Raw genomic sequence first — 20344 nt, 5'->3', positions numbered from 1 at the left:
GTTTTTGCTTAAAAACCCACCAGGAAAATCAGCTTAAAACTCACTGGGTGGTTTTAGGTGGTTGGACATCTTCCCTTCATCCCTGGTGATGTGCACTGAGTGATCAGTATGGATTGAGGTCAGCTGGAAACACCTCACTTGGGAATGGACTGCAAACCTCAACCCCACATCAGATACAGGAGGGAACTCAAACCTTGAGGTGAGAGGTCTGGTTTTCCCTCTAGCAAGGCACCTAGGGATATTGTCAAATGCAGAAACAGCTCGGTGAGGAGCTTTGGAGAAGGGAAGGTCGTGGGTGGAACTATTCTGGTTAATTAGAGGGTGTCGAGAAAGATCCATATAACTTCCAGTTCCTTAGTCATTGTTTTTAAATATAGCAGTGCCTTAAATCCAGAGCTTAAATACAAGGAGATAAGTGTGTGGATGGTGGCGTTTCTCAGCAGCAGGTTAAATTCCGGGGGCGTAGCGTAGCTTGCAGTCTCCTGCTGTTAAAAATACGTTGCTGCTCTGTTAAACTATAGCAGGGAGTCCTTTAAGTGCTTGGGCTGCAGTATATTGATGGCTGCACTGGAAATTGGCTTTAGAATCATAGAATGGCATGGGTTGGGGGGGACCCCAAGCATCCCAGAGCTCCAGCCCCCTGCCACAGGCAGGGACACCAACCTCCAGGCCTGGAGCTACACAAGGGTGCCCAGGGCCCCAGCCAACCTGGCCTGGAACACCCCCAGGGACGGGGCACCCACCCCCTCTCTGGGCAGCCCCTTCCAGCCCCTCCCCACTCTCTCTGCACAGAACTTCCCCCCAGTCTCTCCTCTCCCCCTTCCCTCCTCCAGCTTCACTCCAGCCCCTTGTCCTGCCAGTCTCTGCCCTTCCCAAGAGCTGATTCCCCTCCTGTTCCTGGGGTCCCTTCAGGGACGGGGAGGCTGCAGTGAGGTCCCCCCACAGCCTTCTCTTCTCCAGGCTGACCCAGCCCAGCTCCCTCAGCCTCTCTGCGTAGGAGCTTTAATTGAGGATGAATCCGGGCTGGGCACTTAAGAGAACAGGCAGGTCTGCAGTTTGGGAGTGTGTGGAGTCTCCTTCTCTGGAGATATTCACCCCCCATCTGGATGCCACCCTGTGCGCCCTGTCCTAGGGACCCTGCTTTGGCAGGGGGCTGGACTTGATCATCTCTAAAGGTCCCTTCCAACCCCTACAGCTCTGTGCTTCTGTGATCCAGGCAACTGGCCTACAAGGAGTATTCAGCTCTCTGGGGTAGGTTCCTGGTTCAGCTGGGGACATGATGTCCAAAATTGAAGCCATGGGTAGAAAAGCCTCTCTGGGGGTGCTGGATTTGAGGGGCTTCACAGGCCGGCCGAGTCCTGCGCTTGGTACGCGCTGAGGCTGGTTTGGATTAGCTCACCCGCGGTGTGTGAAGGGCTCGGGGTAAATTGAGTGTAACAGCCAAAATGTGGCTCCAAAGTCCTGTGAGGTGTGTTCAGGATTAAAAAAAAAAAAGGAAACAAGGAACCCTGAAATTTACAGTATTTAAGACTAAAACCCTCCCCGACCTGTTCCAGTTCCTTCTGCGGCTTCTGAGCGCGACGGCGGTTTGTGAATTGTGACAAACCCCCCCTCATGACAGTGACACTTGTGATCACTGTTGACTCCAAAAGAATCTATTAAAATCCGTGGAAAACAAAGCCCTTGTGCTGAAAGAGGTCGTTCTGTGCTGTGGGGTTTGGGGAAGGGGGGGTTAGGGGGGTGTGCTGTGTTTTGTTCTCGCTTACGGGGAGGAAAAATCGCTGACCCTGGTTCCTAAGCATCCCTGAGAAGTGGCTCATCAGCAGGAATTAATACTTAGGGACCTGCATCCATCGGGATGGGCTTTGACAGGGGAAAAGGAGATGGAGATATGTCTTAACAGCCTGAGAAACGCTGCTCATGGGGAGAAATCATCTTGCTGGGATGATTAAACCCCTGCGAGCACCCAGCCGGCGATGGGTGCTGCTGTTAGAGGAGCATATTCCTCCCCCTGCTTCCCCAAGGATACATCCTGACGTTTTTCCTTTGAACTAGCGGCCGTAGCCAGTAAATGAAAGCGTGCAGCAGGCAAGGGGGGGTGGGGAGAAGGAGTTTTGTCATGAATACTGGGGGCACGGTGCGTGTCGTCACCGGCGCCAGCAGCCTGCCTGCTCGCTCCGGCTGGGAGCTGCTGCGTTAGAGGCGGCGGGAGGAAGCGGAGCCATCGGAGATGTCTCTCTCCAACAAGCAGCCGGCACCGCTCTCCGAATACAGCCAGCTGTGCAAAAGCAAGAACCAGGAGAGCTTCCCAGAAGCCTTTCTCTGCATGGAGTCCCCCAAAGACTTCAGCAAAACCGAATTCGAATGGCAGAGGACTGAGGGGAAGCTTAATGAGATTGGCTTGAACGTAAACTCAGGGGGACCGATTAAGGATGGGCTCGTTAAGAACGCTGGCTTCACGGATGAGGACAAGCTCTGCTTCTTTGAAGGGAAACTAGACAAAGAGCTAAAAATAGCTCAGAAAGACAAAAGAGAAATCGAGGTGCAAGGGAAAAAATACCAGGCGGCTGCGGGTCACCTTGAGAGCTGGTCCTTGATTTCGGAGACGTTTCCTTCTGTGGAAGGGAACTTTGCCAACCCTAAAGCTACAGATTTTCATGTGGGACAGGCAGGAGCTGAAAAACCTGGTCCTGGGCTGGGTAAAAACGAAGCCATCACCGACCAGGAGAAGGCAGCCGGTAAGGCTGGAATGGAGACCAGATGCCAGGCAGACCCAAAGCTGCCCAGTCTGTCCGTGTCGGAGAGCGATCCCGGTAAATCTGTGAAGGAACAGGAAATCAGTGTCTGGAACCCAAATTTTCACCCTATCCTGCCTGATGGTTCGGGGTCTAAAGAAGCAGCTGGGAAGAAAGATGGAGCCCCCAGCTATTGTGTAATTGGGGTGGTAAATGACAACTACGTGCAGAGCGGCTCCACTTCTCCCTCAGCGGCATCTAAACCCCAACCTCCGACTACCACTGTGGAGCTTGCACAAGATGACTCCAAAAGTAGTTACTTCCATAACGCCTCTGAAATGGAGGAAGAGATGGAAGACAAGCTGAGCTGTGCTGATGACAGCAATTTCCTGAACAGGGCTGCCCACCAAAGGAAGGCGATGAGGCGTGCGATGTCGGAGTGCTCTCACTTGTCCGTGCCCCTAACCCTCAACCTGGCTGATAAATACCCTGAGCCGGTGCTTAGAGAAGACGTTGCTACTGGTTTGCTCTCTCCTAATAGCAGCCTGAGCCAGGGCTCAAGCCCCACAGCCAGAAAGCCGGGTGCTCCAATGAAGAGGTCAATGACCGTGTCAGAAGAGCAAACATCTGTCTGCGGCTCGGGCGCGGAGCAGAGCGGTGAGGGGCTGCCCAGCCTCACGGTGAAGGAGCACCGGGCCCTCCTGGCAGAGGAACCGGCTGCCAAGAAGAGAGAGGAGTGGAACAGCAGCAGCAGTTCGGGCAAGAAAGAGCTGAGCAGCCCGGGTTTGTATCACAGCAAGCTGGAGCAAATCCCTGAGATCAGCAGCCAGGACAAAGAGAAGGAGGAGAAGGGGGAGAAGAGGAGCGGTGCCGATGGAGCTGCTGGGTTGGAGTCTCCCAAAAGCAAATGCACAGGGATGGAACCTGGCAAAACTGCTCTGCCAGAGAGAAAAGGAATCGAGGTCAGCAATGTGCAGGGCTCTCTGTCTCCCAAGCAAGCAGATTTGCCACGTGATGGTATGTTGCTGATTTTTACCTCTCTGGGGAGTGAGGAGACAGTCGCTGGGAAGCCACTGACTGATGGGACAGAGGGTGGGCGGCGTGGGGCACCTGAAGGGACCGGCACGGTTTGGGTCCTGGTGGTTAGAACAAAGGATGTGGTTGTGGATGGATGAAAACAGAGGGAAATGGGGGGGGGGAAAATCCCTGTTGCCTGGCTGGTTCTGCAGCATCTCTCACAGCCCCAGCTGTGGATTGCTTGCTGGGGTCCTAAACCTGACAGGAGCAACCTGTGCTCTCCTTACTGGTACTGGGGCTCTCTCCAGTGCCCTCTTGCTCAGATTTGTGGGCTGGAGTTGAGAGCATTCCCAAAGTCCATCCCCTCCAATCTCTGCTAAAAAATCTGGGGGCTGTGCTCTTCCCTTACCCTCATCAGCACCTTTTGGTGCTCCTCTCTGAGGGGTGGCTGGCTGGAAGGGTGTCTGTGGGTAAGCTCTTCCCTGGCTGTGGCGGTGCTGACACTCAAAGTGGAATTTCCCTGGCGCTGTGTGGAACCTCTTTCCTGAAAGCTGGGTACAATGGAGCCTTTCCCATTGCAGAGCCTCAATAGCAGCTTGTTTTATTTTGTAGAGGTTTGTTGTTTGGGTCGTGCTGTGATGGATGAGCTCAGTCTTCCCGGATTTAAAATGTGTGAGAAGAGTCGTTAATCTTTGTTCTCCAGCCTGGAACAACATCTCTGCCCCTCCTGCCAGCTCCAGACAGCAATAAACCTGTTTTCCTGCCCCCCCCAACACAAAGATTTTGGGTGTGAGGATGGTCTGAGGGCTTTGTTTGATGAATGTATTAACAAGAGCTTTGCAGGGGAAGAAAATGTGTCAGGGAGTAAAGACAAAAGACTTGGGTGAGAAGGTTTGCAGCCAGCTGGGCTGCTAAACCTTCAGGGGACTAATAGATGAAGGTGGGAGAGGAGAGGGTGACATGCAGATGGGTAGAGGGATGTGCTTTTGGGGTGTCCTGTCATGACATGGGGTAGGCAGAGCCCCAAAACACTTGGTTTGCCCCAGGCAGCAGTAAGTGTGGCAGGGATGCTGAGCAGGGCGCTGTGCTGGGCTGGCTGGAGGCTGAGAGCTCTTCCCGGCGTCGCGGTGTGTTGGTGACACCCAATGGTCAGCCCCTTGGCTCCTGGGCTCTGATCACCCACCAGAGACAGAGGATGATTCCAGTTTGACTTCTCTCTAGTAATTTCTCTGGGATGCTCAGTTTCCAAGTCTCATGGTGAGAGGTCCATGGGAGGTGGCTCTGGCAATCCCAACCTCCCCGCTCCGAAGCGCCGACACACCTTCCCTTCTCCCCGGTCCCCTGTCTCCTGGTTACCTTGTTCCTCACGGTCTACTTGGCTCACAGATCCAGAACAGCTCTGGCAGTCATGAGATGAAGTAGTGTCAGTCTGGGTGGCAGCATGTCTCAGATCCTTTGGAGCCCAAGAGGGATGTCAGATCCTTTCCCACTCAGCGTCGCTCCGGTTGAGGGTCATCAGAGCGATGAGGTGAGCTCCTGGCTCCCAGCTGCTGGTGGGGGAAGACCCTGGAGATGTGTTTGCTTGGGGGTGAGCAGGAGCTCGGTGGCTCTGGGTTTGCAGGGGGCTTGGAACAGGCTGCCCAGGGAGGGGGTTGAGTCACCATCCCTGGATGTGTTTAAAAAAGGGGTAGATGAGGTGCTCAGGGAGATGGGTCAGCACAGGATGGGAACTGTTGGACTCAATGATCTTTAAAGGTCTTTTCCAACCTGGTGAGTCTGTGACTTGCATGACGGAGCCATCAGACTCCTCCATGGCTTACACACACAGTGAGTAGGAGTGATGTTGGTGACAACTGGGGTGGTGACAGGGGAATGTCCTGTGTCTGTGCACACCTTTCACATCACTGGATTTTTGGGGTGGGGGGTGCTGCTGTCATCCACCCTGTGGCTGAGGTTTTGTTGTGACAATGTGGTTGAACAAGGAGCTTCACAGTTTGGACAACCAGGAAACCAGGTCAGGCTTGGCTGGCAAATCCTGCCAGGGCTGAAGAGGCAGCCAGTTTCACAGCACAGATACATGGGGGGGGTAAATCAGAACAACATTTAAAACAGAATCCAAAGTGGATTGACATGTTTGCCCCCTGAGGGGCTGAGCATCAGCGATGTAAAGGTCACTGCAAGATAGGGATGCTCAGGGTCTTCTGCTCGGGTAGCTCTTTGCAGATGGCTGATTTGTATCACCTGAGCTTTTGCTGAGCATCTGGGTTTGGAATCCCCCAATTCTTGTGCTCTCGAGGTCGAAGGCTGGCTGATCATCCTCAGAACCATAGGCCTGAGTGTGAACTGATCTGGGAGTAGCTGCACTGGCAGCTCACAGCCTTTCAGGAGTCATAATGTGATGAAATTGTAACTTCTTTACTCCCTTCTCCAAAATTGCCCCTGGTTGGGTGAGGGTTGGTTTGTCCTCTTGCTCCTCAGTAAGAACCCAGCTCAGGATTCATTCTCTCCTGGAAGGAGCTGTAGCAATCAAAGGTTTTCTTTGCCTTCTGTATGTGCTGCTTGGAAATGGGTGTTGGAACACAAGAGAAATGAGATAAAAATTCCTTGGATGCTTCTGAAGGGCTTTCAGACTGTGAGGAGCTTTGCTTCCTCTCCCCTGTTACAACAGGAATAGCTCAATCAAGCTTGGCTTAAGTATGGAGCTGGTTCTAAATCTGTCCTTGGTGATTTATTCATGGTTAAATTACCCCTTCCATATCCTTCTCCATTTCCCTGGCCTCAGTCTTGGCATCCACCTTGCAGGTCTCCTTCCAGTCCCAAGGCAGAGTGTCTGAAATGGCCAATGCTCCTGTTTTATCTGACAGAAGGAGGATTTTCCTTCTCCTCAGGTTTCTCCAGCCTTTCCTAAGGTAGCCCTTATGTTCAGGGTTCTCTCTGCACCAATGTGGGGAAGAACTTCTTGCTGGTGAGGGTGAGGGAGCCCTGGGCCAGGCTGCCCAGGGGGTGTGGAGTCTCCTTGTCTGGAGAGATTCCAGCCCCTGTCCTAGGGACCCTGCCTTGGCAGGGGGTTGGACCCCATGAGCTCTGGGGGGCCTTTCCAGCCCATGTGATCCTGTGAGTCTGTGATCATTGCACCTTTTTTCATCCTAAAAGCTCCTGGACACGTTGTCCAACCTGATACTCATCTCTTGGGTGGCGTCTCTCCAAACCTTGGCTAGAAGTCCCTTTCCTGGGTGCTCCCCAGCCAGGCTTTGTTGGGGTTCTTCCCTAAACCACTGCATCTCCCAGTTTATTAAGGTGACCTGGGATTGTCCATAAACTACCACGTCCTGGCAGATGGCTGGCTGTTGGTGTGATGCCACGTTTAGTCTTAATTTCAGCCCACAGATTGGCAATACCCCTTTGAATCACCTGTGTACCCACGACCACTGTCTCAAGCAAGGTGAGTCCTGGCTGCAGACGAAGCCTGAGCAGAGCTGAGCTGGTCCTGGATCCTTGTTTCATCCTCAGTCACTGTGGATCCTCAGTGGATGGAAGAAGCAGCCGCCTTGTTCCCTGTGCTGAAGGGGAGGGTTGATTCGTGCTCACGCTGCCTGTGAGCTGCTGCGTGACCTATTGCACGTACCTAATGTGGCACAGAGAGGATCCCAGACTGGGCTGAGCTGGGAGGGACCCCAAGGGTCCCAGAGCTCCAACCCCCTGCCACAGGCAGGGAAATAACAGCCCAGTTCCTCTCATAAGGAACTAAGGATGCTCGTTCATGTGCTGCTAGTGGTGTGGCTGGTGGCTGGCTGGGCTCCTTGTCTGAAGGCATCATGCTCTTAATGAGAAAGAATCACAGAGTCTTCGGGGTTGGCAGGGCCCCCCAGAGCCCATGGGGTCCCACCCCTGCCCAAGCAGGGTCCCTAGGACAGGGGCTGGAATCTCTCCAGACAAGGAGACTCCACACCCCCTGGGCAGCCTGTCCCAGGGCTCCCTCACCCTCACCACCAAGAAGTTCTTCCCCACATTGGGGGGAACTCCCTGGGCTCCAACTTGAGCCCATCACCCCTTGTCCTGTCCCCACAGACACTGAGCAGAGGCTGCCCATGGCCCCCTGGCTCCCACCCTTCAGCTCTTGAGAACCAGTGATCAGATCCCCTCTCAGGCTGCTTCTCTCCAGGCTGAACAGAGAACAAGTTCAGTCAGAAGAGGAAGGGTCGTGGGCTGTGAGAATGGGGAGAGTCTGGGGGTGATCAGGGATCAAATGTGACCAAATTCCCATCTTTGGGAATCCCATTTTGGGAATTGATCCCATTTGGGGAATTTGGCATGTTCAGCAGCACCTGTAAAAGAAACGTTGGCATCTCTCAGGGACTGAGCTCGTGATCGGTGCTGGAGGTGCAGATGTCCTTAGGTGGGTTCCCTCCTCCCTACCACCTTCCTTAAATCCAGCAAAATCTGCTGGCTGTTGGAGGGACACTGCCTTCCAAACAGTGGTTTGCAGCAGGTGCATGAGCCTTCCTCCTCCCCTTATCTGGGAGAATGGTGGGATGAGCAGGAGATGGTCAGGACCAGAAGATGGGTTGAGAGTGGCTTCTGCAGGATGATGCTTGTGGCCACCTGCTGCTCTTTCCCAGAAATTCCTGCCACAAGCTTGAGGTGATGCCTGGGGCAGGACTGATGGGATGGGAATTTCTACAGGAGGGTTTCCAGGAGTGCTGGGCAGGATAGAAGCTTATAAAATGCCATGTCCAGGGCCAGAGATGTATCAGCTCAGCTCATCCACGGGCTGGAAAGACCCTTTGGACCAGCTTCTCCATGACTTGGTGTTGATAGCAGGTGAGATGCTGCAATACGGGGGTTGGACCTGGTGATCTCTTGAGGTCCCTTCCAGCCCCTGTGATTCTGTGAACATGGGCTTGGGCTGGTTGGATGATTGGTGACATCGTGTCTCTGAGCTTAAACGCTTGTAGCTGCTCCATGTTTGGAATGGTGAGGCTGAAAACAGCCTGGCCAGGCACTGCCCATCCTTGAGAGACCACCTGGAGATGCTGTGAGGCTTCACAGTGTCCACACCAGCCTGGGGGGGCAGAGGGAGCTCTGGGATCAGGCCCTGGGGAGGAGATGGCAGGTGAGAGCTGGATTTCTGCCTAAACCAGGACTTGTTCCATTCGTTGGTGCTTTTGTCTCATGAGCTTTAAACAAAGAGCCTTTAACTGATGGTGATTTTGGTGGTGAAGCAGCAGCTTCTGGGTGCTGATGGCTGCAGAAGAGCGAGCTCGTGCCTCTCTGCAGCATCTCTGGCCACAGCTGCAGTGAACGTGGTCTGGTTTGGTTTCTAAGGCTGCTTAAGAGGGGGAGGAGAGCTGGGCAGTGCCTTATTGCTTAATCTCTTTCTCTTAATGGATTTTTGAGTTGATTACTCTAATCCCTATGGGAATTACAGAGCTGTTTGGTTGAATGGTGTTTCAGCTCAGCTTAGCCTGGGAGATGGCCCGTGCTGAGGATGAGGAAGATGGGGGCCTGGCCTCATTGCAATGCAGCTCTGAGGCCCCTGTGGTTTTGCAGGAGGTAGATGAGGGCTCCTGGCTCGGTGACCAGGGGAAGGCAGGTGACATACCCACCTCTGACATGGGAGCCAGCACCTTACCCAGGGGCTCTGAGCGATACGCGCTCGGGTTCTGTGGTGGGTTAGGCCTGGCTGGAGGCCAGACACCCACCAAAGTGGGTCCATCACTCCCCTTTTCAGTTGGACAGGGGAGAAAATAGATTTTGAGAGGCTCAGGAGTCAAGATTAGGACAGGAAGACATCATCCTGTCCCCAGCAACATGGGCAAACCAGGCTCAACACAGAGTGAGGGAAAGTCTCTACTTTATGACACTACAACCCCAGGGACACCAGGGTTGGGTAATGAGCAGCTCAACCAGGTCTTCAAGCACCTTCCCCCCACCCCTCCCTTCTTAGCCAACTTTAGCCAGGGTTTTGCTCCCTTCTTCCCCCCCGTTGTGGCACAGGGGGGGCAGGGACTGGGGAAATGAGGTTCTTGGTCACTTCTTCATGAACTGTTTTCCTTTTCCAGACCTTACAACACCTCTACCACCCCCCCACCCTTCTCTTCTTAGCAGACTTCACTCTACTCATGATTTCACTCCCTTCTCTGGGGGCAAGATGCAGCTGCTTGCATTTCTTTTTCTCCTCAGTGTGACTCCCAGAGGTGCTGTGACCATCACTGGTGGGATTGGCCTTGGTCAGCAGCAACTTTGGCCTTGAATCTGCTGTGTCTACACTTTGAGGCCTGTGGAGAGCTTCTGGCTGCTCCCTGCAGCAGCCCTTTCCTGCAGCCCCCCGTTCCCTCCCAGCACCCAGCTAGGCAGAACTGTGACAGGTACCCCCTGGAATGCTCATTTAGCTCATGAATAAAGAGGAGACAGGAAAACAAGGTGTAACATCTCAAGAACCTTCCTGGTGCACAGCATCTGCTCACCACCATCCTCCCTCTTCCCTCATCCTTTCACCTACCATGGTGCCAGGAAATGGAAATCTTTCCTCTTGGCCTTTTGAGAGAAGCATCAGTGGTGTTAGATGGGGCTCTGCACCTGGAGAAGGAAGGTCTGGGAGTGCTTGTTCTGGGAAGAAGTTGCTGTGTGGTGTCTGAGAAGTAGGCACAGGGAGGCTTTTCTTCCATGGTTTGTAACACGAGGTGGTGAGGTGGCTGAACTTCACCCAGGTAACTCTCAGGTGTGTTTCTGTAAGTGCTTGTTCCCAGTTTTGCCTCTTCAGAGAAGGAAACGTGCCCAGCAAAGGGTTTGAGGCCTGGGCCTCCTCTTCCCACACACAGGAACAGCTTGGCTCTTCCAGCAGAACCGGCTGTGAAGGGATCTGGAGGACGTGGTGGGCTGTGTCTGCTCTCCTCTTGGCTCAGCTCAGTGTTGCCTCGCGCCAGCCGTAGCCCTGATGGTTTGGATTCTGCTCCTGGAGTGGAGTAGCCCCTGGGCTGGGCACTGGGGAGGCTGCAGCTGGAGTGCTGGGTCCAGTTGTGGGCCCCTGAGTCCCAGCAGGAGCTGGAGGTCCTGGAGCGTGTCCAGAGAAGGGCAACCAGGCTGGGGAAGGGGCTGGAGAGCAGCAAAGCTTGCGAGGAGCGGCTGAGGGAGCTGGGGGTGCTGAGCCTGGAGCAGAGGAGGCTGAGGGGAGCCCTTCTCCCCCTTGCCCTGCCCTGCCCTGGCAGGAGGGTGCAGAGAGGTGGGCGATGGTCTCTGCAGCCAGGGGCCAGGAGCTGGGAGGAGGGGCAATGGGCTCAAGCTGCCCCAGGGCAGGGTCAGCTCAGCTGGGAGGGCAAAGTTCTTCCCTGGCAGAGTTGTGGGGCTGTGGCACAGGCTGCCCAGGGAGGGGCTGAGTCCCCAGCCCTGGGGGTGTTTAACAGAGGGGAGATGAGGTGCTCAGGGAGCTGGGTCAGCACAGGACAGGGACAGTTGGACTCGATGGGCTCAAAGGCCTTTTCCACCCTGGTGACTCTGGGATTCTGGGATTCTGGGATTCTGGGATCATGCCCTCACATTTCAGTGGGAGATGCTGCAGTGAGATGTCCTTCCCTCTCTCCTTCAAGCCCCCCCTCCTCCTGTCCCCTTTCCCCCCAGGAGTAATTCTGCTCTGGATGCTGACTCAGCAGAGCTGAATTTTCTCCCTCATCGAGCAGCCAGGGAGGAGAGGGGCTGAAGGAGCAGGGCAGCAACCCCTGCTAGAGCTCCCAACAACCCATCTCTGACGTGTCTTCCCAAGGTCTGCTGCCACGCTCCGGGGCACAGGCAGACTCCAAAGTTCCTTAAATCATTCTTTGCAGACTAATGACCAAATCTCATTAAACACTTGGCAGCTTTTCCTAATATTCCCTGTAACGAGGGAATCTTCCCAGGCAGCTCCCTGCTCTGGGTGCCTCATAATTAAACAGTGAATGGAAGCAAAGGGCTGGTGCCCAAATTCAGGGGGCACAAAGCAAAGCTGTCCTGCTGTAGTCTCTCAGGCTTGTGTCCCAGGTGGAACCTGGGTGAGGGTCCTGTTGTCTGATATAGGGAAGTTCCCAGCTCTCCTGGGTTATCATCATCATCATCATCACCATCACATTCTTCTTTTTTTTTCTTCTTCTTTTTCTTCTCCTTATTTTTCTTATTATTATTTTTCTTCTTCTTTATCTTCTTTTTCTTCTGCTGCTACTTCTGCTGCTGCTGCTTCTTCCTCTTCTTCCTCTTCCTCTTCTTCTTCTTCTTATTATTACTACTGATGACTCTCTCAACCTCTGACCTGCAGCCTGGTGATGCTCTGTTTCCCCTCACATTTAAAACAACCCCATTTGTCCTGTAGAACCTTTGTGTCCTCCCTGGTGATCTCATGCTTTGAAGTTACTCACTCCAGATTTCTTGTAGAGCAGCCCATAATGACAATGGGAACTTTAAGTTCTTTCCTGTAAGTTCAGAAGGATGGAGGGACCTTAAATCCTGATGTTTTGGAAGCTGCATTGTTTTGAGGAGCTGTGTTAGGTTCCGTGGGCAGAGGAATTCATGCTGCAGAGTGGATGCTGTGATAGCACAGAGCCCCAGGCTGGTGGGGTTGGAGGGGCCTCTGCAGATCACCCCATCCAACCCCCCCAGAGCAAGGTCCCCTCAAGCTGCACAGGACAGCGCCCAGGATCAGGGGTTGGGATGGCTCCAGAGATGGAGGGAGACTCCCCAACCTCTCTGGGCAGCCTGGCCCAGGGCTCTGCCACCCTCCCAGCACACAAGTTCCTCCTCAGGCTCAGGGGGAACTTCCTCTGCTCCAGTCTGTGCCCACGGCCCCTTGGCCTGTCCCTGGGCCCCCCTGAACACAGCCTGACCCCTCCTCCTGAGCCCACCCCTCAGGGGTTTCTCAGTTCCCTGTCCTGGTGCCGGGGGTGGTTCCCACCTGGGTGCAGGACCCTGCCCGTGCCCTGGTTGAACCCCAGCAGGTCCCTCCCTGCCCAGCTCTCACTGGATGGCAGCACAGCCTCCTGGCAGCTGGTGCAGCTGCTGCTCAGGGGATGTTCAGTGGGATGGTTTGCTTTGGAGGGCAGGACTTCTCCTCCCTCTGGTGCTGGACCTGGCTTGGTGTGGCACGGTGACTGCCACGCTAACGAGGGTCGGTAGGGTTGGCACACGTTGGAAGGAGGTTTCCATGTTCCCTCTGTGCTGTGGGACCTTCCCTGTGAGTGATCCAGCTCCCTTCAGAGAGATGGGGAGGTTTGCTGGTTTAATTACCCTGGAGGCTTCGTTCACCTTTGTTTTCCCTCCAGAGCAGCACTGGAGATGGGTGCTGGTGGTGCCAGGATGACCCTGCCCCTGGGGCAGGTCTTGCTTCCCACAGGCGTTCGGGGCTGGGGGGCGTTTCCCATAATAAACAGCCATCCTGCAACCTCAGTTCTGCCTCCTCCTCCTCCTTGTGGTCAGTACCAGCAAGCTAACCCAAAAATCAGTATTTAAACCCCTCCAAGTTACAAAGTCTCCCTTCCTTTCCCCCTTGTTCCCCCCCAGCAAAGCCAGAAGACACCAAACCAGCTGAAGCCGTGACGGGGAACGATATCACAACACCTCCCAACAAAGAGCTTCCTCCCAGCCCTGAGAAGAAGACCAAGGTAGGTGTCCTTGCACCTCCAGCCTCTTCTCTCCTCTGGTTCTTAATTTTCCCTCTGGTTCTTAATTTCTCACCTGCTTCTTAGCCATGGCAACACGAGTTCTGTTCTCTGAGCGGCTGTGTGTGGGCGTTTCACCGCAGCTGTGACATCCCCTCACGGAGCTGCTAACGGACTGGTGGCCCTGTGACCAAAAGTGGCTTTAATAACCCTGGTTTTGATTGATTGAGCTTGATTTAAAGCACTGTTAAATTGGCACTTGGATGGTATCGGTGGTGTAAACAGGCATGAGAACACTTCTGCCAGGCTGATGCTCTCCAGCACGTTAATTTGTGGTGCAATTAGTGCTCCAAGATCTGATGGTGTCCCCTTGGAGAGACACCTGCTTTCAGCAGCTGGCATCCCTGGGAAAAAGCCACCCTAAATTCTCCGAGCTGTGATGTGAGCAGGGGGGTTCCCCATCCCCTGGGAGGCTGTGGGAGTTGGATGGGATGAGGATTTGTGTGGATGTGACTGGAGAGCGACGCCCTGTGTCCTGCACTCAGGCCTGGGCCCCAGCAGCACCCCGATTCCTACTCCCAGCTTCAGCAGCGATCTCTTCTGGTGCTTTAGGTGTCTCTGGCCTAAATCCTCTTGGCTTTGAGTCCCAGGGGAGCTCGGGAGTGGGCTCTGAAGGCAGCACTGCCCTGCTCCTCCACACTGGCCTTTGTCACGCTCAGAAAACAGACAGTGGGGTCAGTTCTGTTGCGCTTCAAACCTCATCTTTGCGTTGCTGCAGCTCAGGAGTTCTGGGTTCTGATGTGCTTGGGGTTTTTGGGTTTTTTTTTGGTTTACGATGCGTTTTTCGTTGTGTTTTTTTGTTTCTTTCTTTGTTTTTATCCTGGATTTTGCTTTCTGACCAAACCCCCATAAAGCCTCCTGCATCCACATCATCTACCAAGCCCGCCGCGCCGAAAACCCGGCCCCTGCCCGCTACCAGCCCCAAACGGCCAGCCTCTGCCACGCCTGGCCCAAACAAAAAGCCCTCCAGCCCTACAGCAGGTGCTCCTTCGGCCACTGCCGCTAAGCGCCCGGCCACCGGTGCTGCACGGCCCTCCCTGACTCCAAAAGAGACTAAGCCAAAGGTAAGGGACCAGCAGCCTTCTGTGGGGGGAGCTCTGGAGCCCCGTGGTAACGTGCTGGGTGTCTCAGCCAGCAGTCAAAGCTGGGGTCTAGGGTTGATTGTGGGAGGGAATGGGTTCCTGGGGAGGAGAGGCTGAGGGAGCTGGGGCTCTTGAGCCTGGAGAGGAGGAGGCTGAGGGGTGAGCTCATCACTGTCTGTCAGTGTGCACAGGGTGAGAGTCAGGAGGCCAGAGCCAGGCTCTGCTCAGGGGTGGCAGCGACAGGACAAGGGGCAGCGGGTGCAGCTGGAGCAGAGGAAGCTCCATGGGAATGTCAGGAGGAACTTTGTCCCTGGGAGGGTGCTGGAGCCCTGGGCCAGGCTGCCCAGAGAGGCTGGAGAGTCTCCTTCTCTGGAGACATCCAAACCCCATGATCCTGGATGCATTCCTGTGTACCCTAACCTAGGTGACCCTGCTCTGGCAAGGGTGGGACTGGATGAGCTTTGAAGGTCCCTTCCAACCCCTGACATTCTGGGGTTCTGTGAAGATTGAGATGATCCCCCATGTTATGAGAGCTGCAGCTACTCCTGTTGGAGCCCAAGCATTTAATTGCATCACCACAGAGGAGAAGTCTTGACTCTTTTACCCCGACTTCCCTTGTGAGAGTCATGAAGTACATGAGATAAGTCATTATGTCTTCCCAATACTAAGGGAGGAGGATGTTTCAAGTGTCCATACCCTACAGACACCAGGTAACTCTTAAATCCAGACAGGAGCACAGGAAGAGTGAATAGAGAGCTGCAATGCTGAGATTGATGGAGGGAAGGATCACTTTGGAGACTCTGGCTGTATCCTCATTAGGGTGTCTGGCCCTGGGGAGGAACTGTGGGAAGGTGACAATACACTGGAGATGCTGGGGATTTATTGGGATTCCCCAATAAAAGGAGACTTGTGGGCATCATAAAGCTGAGGAAGGGTGACAATGTGGGAGATGCCCCATGAGTTTTCCTGGGGTTCACCTGCTGGGTGGAGGAAGAAGTCCAAATGCAAACACCTGTTCCAGTGGCTCCCCGTTGCTGTCCAAGCTCTGGGGTTGCTGCTACACACAGAAGCTGAAATCACTGTGTGTGAGTGTGTTTGGGACCAAACTACAGCGACAAAGAGCCTGTGAAGCTCAGGGTAAGCCTGGACTTGAGCTGGGAACCAGCATCAGCAGCTTAGTTGACGTGTTTCCATGACTCAGAACCCCTTTCTGATGGAATCCTCATCTCATCCCGCTGTTCCCATGCGCTGGCTCCGTGTTTTAATACCTGAGAGCTCAGTCACTTCACAGTCCACTGACGTACCAGGGATGAAACAGATTCCCAAGTGAGGAATGAACCAGACACCAGTTCTCAGCTCCACGGGGTTTTAACACGTTTCTCCTCAGCTTAGGAAACATTTCCACTCCTGAAGGAGAGAAATCTCTCCCAGAAGTATCATGAGTGGAGCTTTCCATGTTGTTCAGAAAGCAGAGTCCCCTTGGCACAGACGTGCTGGAGCAGATCTGGAGGAAGACTGATACCCAGCAGGGTCGGTGCTCTGTGCCCCACACTGACCAGAGTCACTCCCTTCAGCATCCCTTAATTCTGCTTTTAATCTCCTGTGGTATAACATATAGAGACATAAAGATGAGCCAAGGGCTGGAGCAGCTCCCCTAGGGAGAGAGGCTGAGGGAGCTGGGCTGGGTCAGCCTGGAGAAGAGAAGGCTGTGGGGGGACCTCAGTGCAGCCTCCCCGTCCCTGAAGGGACCCCAGGAACAGGAGGGGAATCAGCTCTTGGGAAGGGCAGAGACTGGCAGGACAAGGGGCTGGAGTGAAGCTGGAGGAGGGAAGGGGGAGAGGAGAGACTGGGGGGAAGTTCTGTGCAGAGAGAGTGGTGAGGGGCTGGAAGGGGCTGCCCAGAGAGGGGGTGGGTGCCCCGTCCCTGGGGGTGTTCCAGGCCAGGTTGGCTGGGGCCCTGGGCACCCTTGTGTAGCTCCAGGCCTGGAGGTTGGTGGCCCTGCCTGTGGCAGGGGGTTGGAGCTCTGGGACCCTTGGGGTCCCTCCCAATACAAACCAGTCTATGATTCTATAATATCACAGCACTCCCTAGTTTTACATTTTTAAGAGCTGAAACAATTCCAATTCATTTCAGACTATTTTAGCTGTTGGAGAACCCTCTGAAGAGACCCCCAGTGAGATGCTGGTTTTAACATCCCCTCTTCATTTCCAGGTTGCAGACACAAAGACCGTGGAGAAGAGGACCTCCCTTTCAAAGGCTCCAACATCCACCACTCCTAAAGCGACCGTCAGGAGCACCTCTGCCACTGCCAAGACCACGGCGGCATCGCCCGTCGCTGCGGCTGCGAAGAACACGGCTACGTCTCCTCCCAAGAGGCCAACATGTGAGTTGTCCCTTGGTTTTCCCTGTCTTTTTGGAGCCAGCTGCTGGTTTCTGTTTGTGTAGACATCTTTCTTGTGTCCTCTGCTACGCTCACTGCTTTATTGTGGGTGTTTAGGTTATTCCTTGGCCCCATCTGATAATTAAAATTAGTCTCCTAAGGAGCAAGTTTGTGATCTTCAGGTTCAAAAGAAAAGAAACCCCCAAAACTAAGAAGAATTAATAAAAGGTTGGTCCTTTGAAATATCACAGCTTGGGAGAAGCTGCTGAGGTGTGAACTGGCCTTGCTGTCAGGTGGGAATTGATTTGGAGCTTAGTGGGAGCTGGAATCTCAACCCTTTTAATAGGACAGAAGACAGGATCCTGTGTCAAGGCACAGGGACTGAAGGTCAAACCTTTTTGCTCTTCCAAGAAGAGATCCGAATGACCTTCAAGGCCAACTTGGATCAGCTCGGTGTGATTCAGGGTTCATGCAATTACCCAACATGCTTGGGTTAAGAAAAAGGATGCTCTTGCCTCTGTGTGTTGCCATCGTAGTAGTTGGAATCAAGGCTAAAACCAGTCTGGAACTTGGGAGGAGCAAACCTCCAAAGAGGATGTGAAGCACTTGAGGAAGTCCCTCCGAAAAACAAGACTGGTTGAATAATTGAATAATTGGGGAGGTTTTTTACTGATACGGGAAGAATACAGAGTTGAAGTCACATCAGCTTCATCAGAATCCCAGAGTCCCCAGGTTGGAAAAGCCCTTTAAGCCCGTGGAGTCCAACCATCCCTGTCCTGTGCTGACCCAGCTCCCTGAGCACCTCATCTCCCCTCTGTTAAACACCCCCAGGGCTGGGGACTCAGCCCGTCCCTGGGCAGCCTGTGCCACAGCCCCACAACTCTGCCAGGGAAGAACTTTGCCCTCCCAGCTGAGCTGACCCTGCCCTGGGGCAGCTTGAGCCCATTGCCCCTCGGCCCAGCTCCTGGCCCCTGACTGCAGAGACCATCGCCCACCTCTCTGCACCCTCCTGCCAGGGCAGGGCAGGGCAGGGCAGGGCAGGGGGGAGAAGGGCTCCCCTCAGCCTCCTCTGCTCCAGGCTCAGCACCCCCAGCTCCCTCAGCCGCTCCTCGCAAGCTTTGCTGCTCTCCAGCCCCTTCCCCAGCCTGGTTGCCCTTCTCTGGACACGCTCCAGGACCTCCAGCTCCTGCTGGGACTCAGGGGCCCACAACTGGACCCAGCACTCCAGCTGCAGCCTCCCCAGTGCCCAGCCCAGGGGCACAAGCCCTGCCCTGGCCCTGTGGCCACGCTGGCTCTGACACAAGCCAGGATGCCCTTGGCCTTCCTGGCCCCCCGGGCACACTGCAGGCTCATGGCCACCCTGTTGTCCCCAGGGCAGGAATCCATAACCCCTCTTCCCCGACAGCAGAGTGGTGATGTAACTGTGCTGGGATATCTCAGGGTAGATGTACCCTCCGTGCTTGCAGCTCCAGGATATAATTAATCCTGGTGAGAGGAAGCGCTGCGCTTCCCGACAGCCACGTGTCTGATCTGATCCTCTGGACATCCCTGTGAGATGAATTTCGTGTGGTCTCGTATTCAAACCAGAGCCTGGAATGCCTGATGGGCTTTAATGAGTTCAGTTAATGTCTCCTTCCAAGCTGGAGAGACAAAGAAAGACGTGTTTGCTGATGGCATTTGAAAGGAGACGGAGTCAGCGATGCAGAGACGCCGGCAGGTTGTTCCAAGTGGCAGGATGTACAGAGGAAGAGGCTTGGGCGGCACCAGCGAGGGCGCTGGGCCGGTGCCAGAGAACAGGGAGAACTGGGTGGGCGAGGCAGGGATGAGGTCAGCTGGAGAACCTCCATCAGGAGCTGGAGCTGTTTTCTCTGGGTCTGGAAACGCACAGAGGAAGCGCGGAGGGGGGAGAAGGCAGGAGGAGAATGCAAGGGTGTGCTAGATGGGGAACAGCGTGGTGGGGGCCAAAGGGGGTCACAACTAGCCAAAGGCTAGTGGTTCTGCTTGGGTAGAGCATGTGCATCTTGAGGTAGCTCACAGACAGAGGTGGTGGAGACCTGGACCTCTTCTGGCCCGGGGTTAGGTTCTCGTTGTGGAGCACTGAGATGAAGTGTCTGTCTGAAGGTGGTACCTCAGGAGGACATCTGCTCAGAGGCACTCTCACTTCCTCATGGTCACACCCCTGTGGTGTGCTCAGATGTTCAGTCATTCTCCCCATTTCCCAGTGGGTGAATCGTGCCTGGTTTTGAAACTGAATGGTTTTGAAACTGGATGGTTTTGAAACTAAATGGTTTCAGGTATTGAATGTCAGCCACTTTCTCAGCTCCATGAGACCCACGGGCTGTGTGGAGCTCAGTTATCTTCTTCTGATTTCTTTTCTCTCCAGTTCCCCCTCTCCCCATAAAAACAACCTTCCTATCCCTGCAAACCCACGTTGGTCCTGTCTGTATGGTTTGCCCAGTTCAAGCTGTGGTCTCAGGGAACAGGGCTGAGGTTGGTTTGATGGGACCTTTGTTAAAAGGGTTTAGTATTAATTACTGTGTCCAGTTCTGGGCCTCTCACTCCGAGAAGGACATGGAGGTCCTGGAGCATGTCCAGAGAAAGGCAACCATTGATCAGATCCCCTCTCAGGCTGCTTCTCTCCAGGCTGAACAGCCCCAGCTCCCTCAGCCTTTCCTGGCATGGGAGATGCTCCAGGCCCTTCAGCATCTCCATAGCCTCCCCTGGACTCTTGAAGCAGGTTTTAGCCAAAGTTGTCCATCACTGCTAGTACAAAGGCTGGCATTTCGTTCTCAAAGAGCTCTTTCCAATGAGGTTCTCTTTATATTCTTCTCCATGCTTTTTCCTTGATGAACTTTGGGGTTTTTTTCTGCTCTGAGACTCACAGACACGCTTCTGCTTTGGCGTGTCCTCTGTCTGTGTGGAATGTAATCAGGTAGTGATCGTTGGTGTTTGCCCAGCGGTGCAGTTCAGTCTGTTGATTGATTTTTGGGTTTATCCAAGTAGAAGAGGGCTTGGAATACGTGCAGTGATGTCTGGTGTTGGTTAGAACTGATCCAGGGGTAACGCTGAGGCTGTAGATGGACAAACATGGCTTTGTGTTTGCTGTTTAGTAGAGAAAAGGGATTTGGGTTGGGGGGTTTAAAGGAATTAAATTAGGGTGGGAGTGAAATAAGGATTCAGAAAGTTCTTCTCAGACCTAAAATGCCAACCCCACGTCGGGTGTGTGGTGCAACCAGGGGCTGAACCAGCCCTTTGGCTGGAAAACACACATGAGACTTGCTGTCATCCCAGCCAGGTCTTGGGATGGAGCTCCAGGTCTTGAGGTGCTTTGTTCAACCCCTGAGCGATGGGGGCTGTGGGTACATGAGGAGCTGTGGAGAGTCCCCAGACTCCTGGGAAAGCTGTGCTGGGACTCCAGACTTCTCACCTGTGCAACCCAGCGCCCCTTCC

The 20344-nt window shown here is 54.2% G+C and overlaps 1 protein-coding gene across 1 annotated transcript in view; it reads left to right on the top strand.

Annotated features, from left to right (window-relative positions):
- Nucleotides 1–20344, top strand: part of MAP4 (microtubule associated protein 4) — a gene marked incomplete at its 5' end in the record, with an annotated part of 93120 nt that overhangs the window by 58137 nt on the left and 14639 nt on the right. Inside the window, 3 exons of the mRNA XM_084260130.1 lie at nt 13275–13375; nt 14287–14496; nt 16726–16897. Coding sequence (XP_084116256.1) covers nt 13275–13375; nt 14287–14496; nt 16726–16897 — 483 coding nt within the window. The remainder of the gene's footprint in view (nt 1–13274; nt 13376–14286; nt 14497–16725; nt 16898–20344) is intronic.

The sequence above is a fragment of the Gallinula chloropus genome, assembly GCF_964237585.1.
Source record: "Gallinula chloropus genome assembly, chromosome: 2".
Lineage (NCBI taxonomy): Eukaryota > Metazoa > Chordata > Aves > Gruiformes > Rallidae > Gallinula > Gallinula chloropus.
Note: the sequence above shows the minus strand (reverse complement) of the source record. Positions and strands in the feature narration are given on the sequence as shown.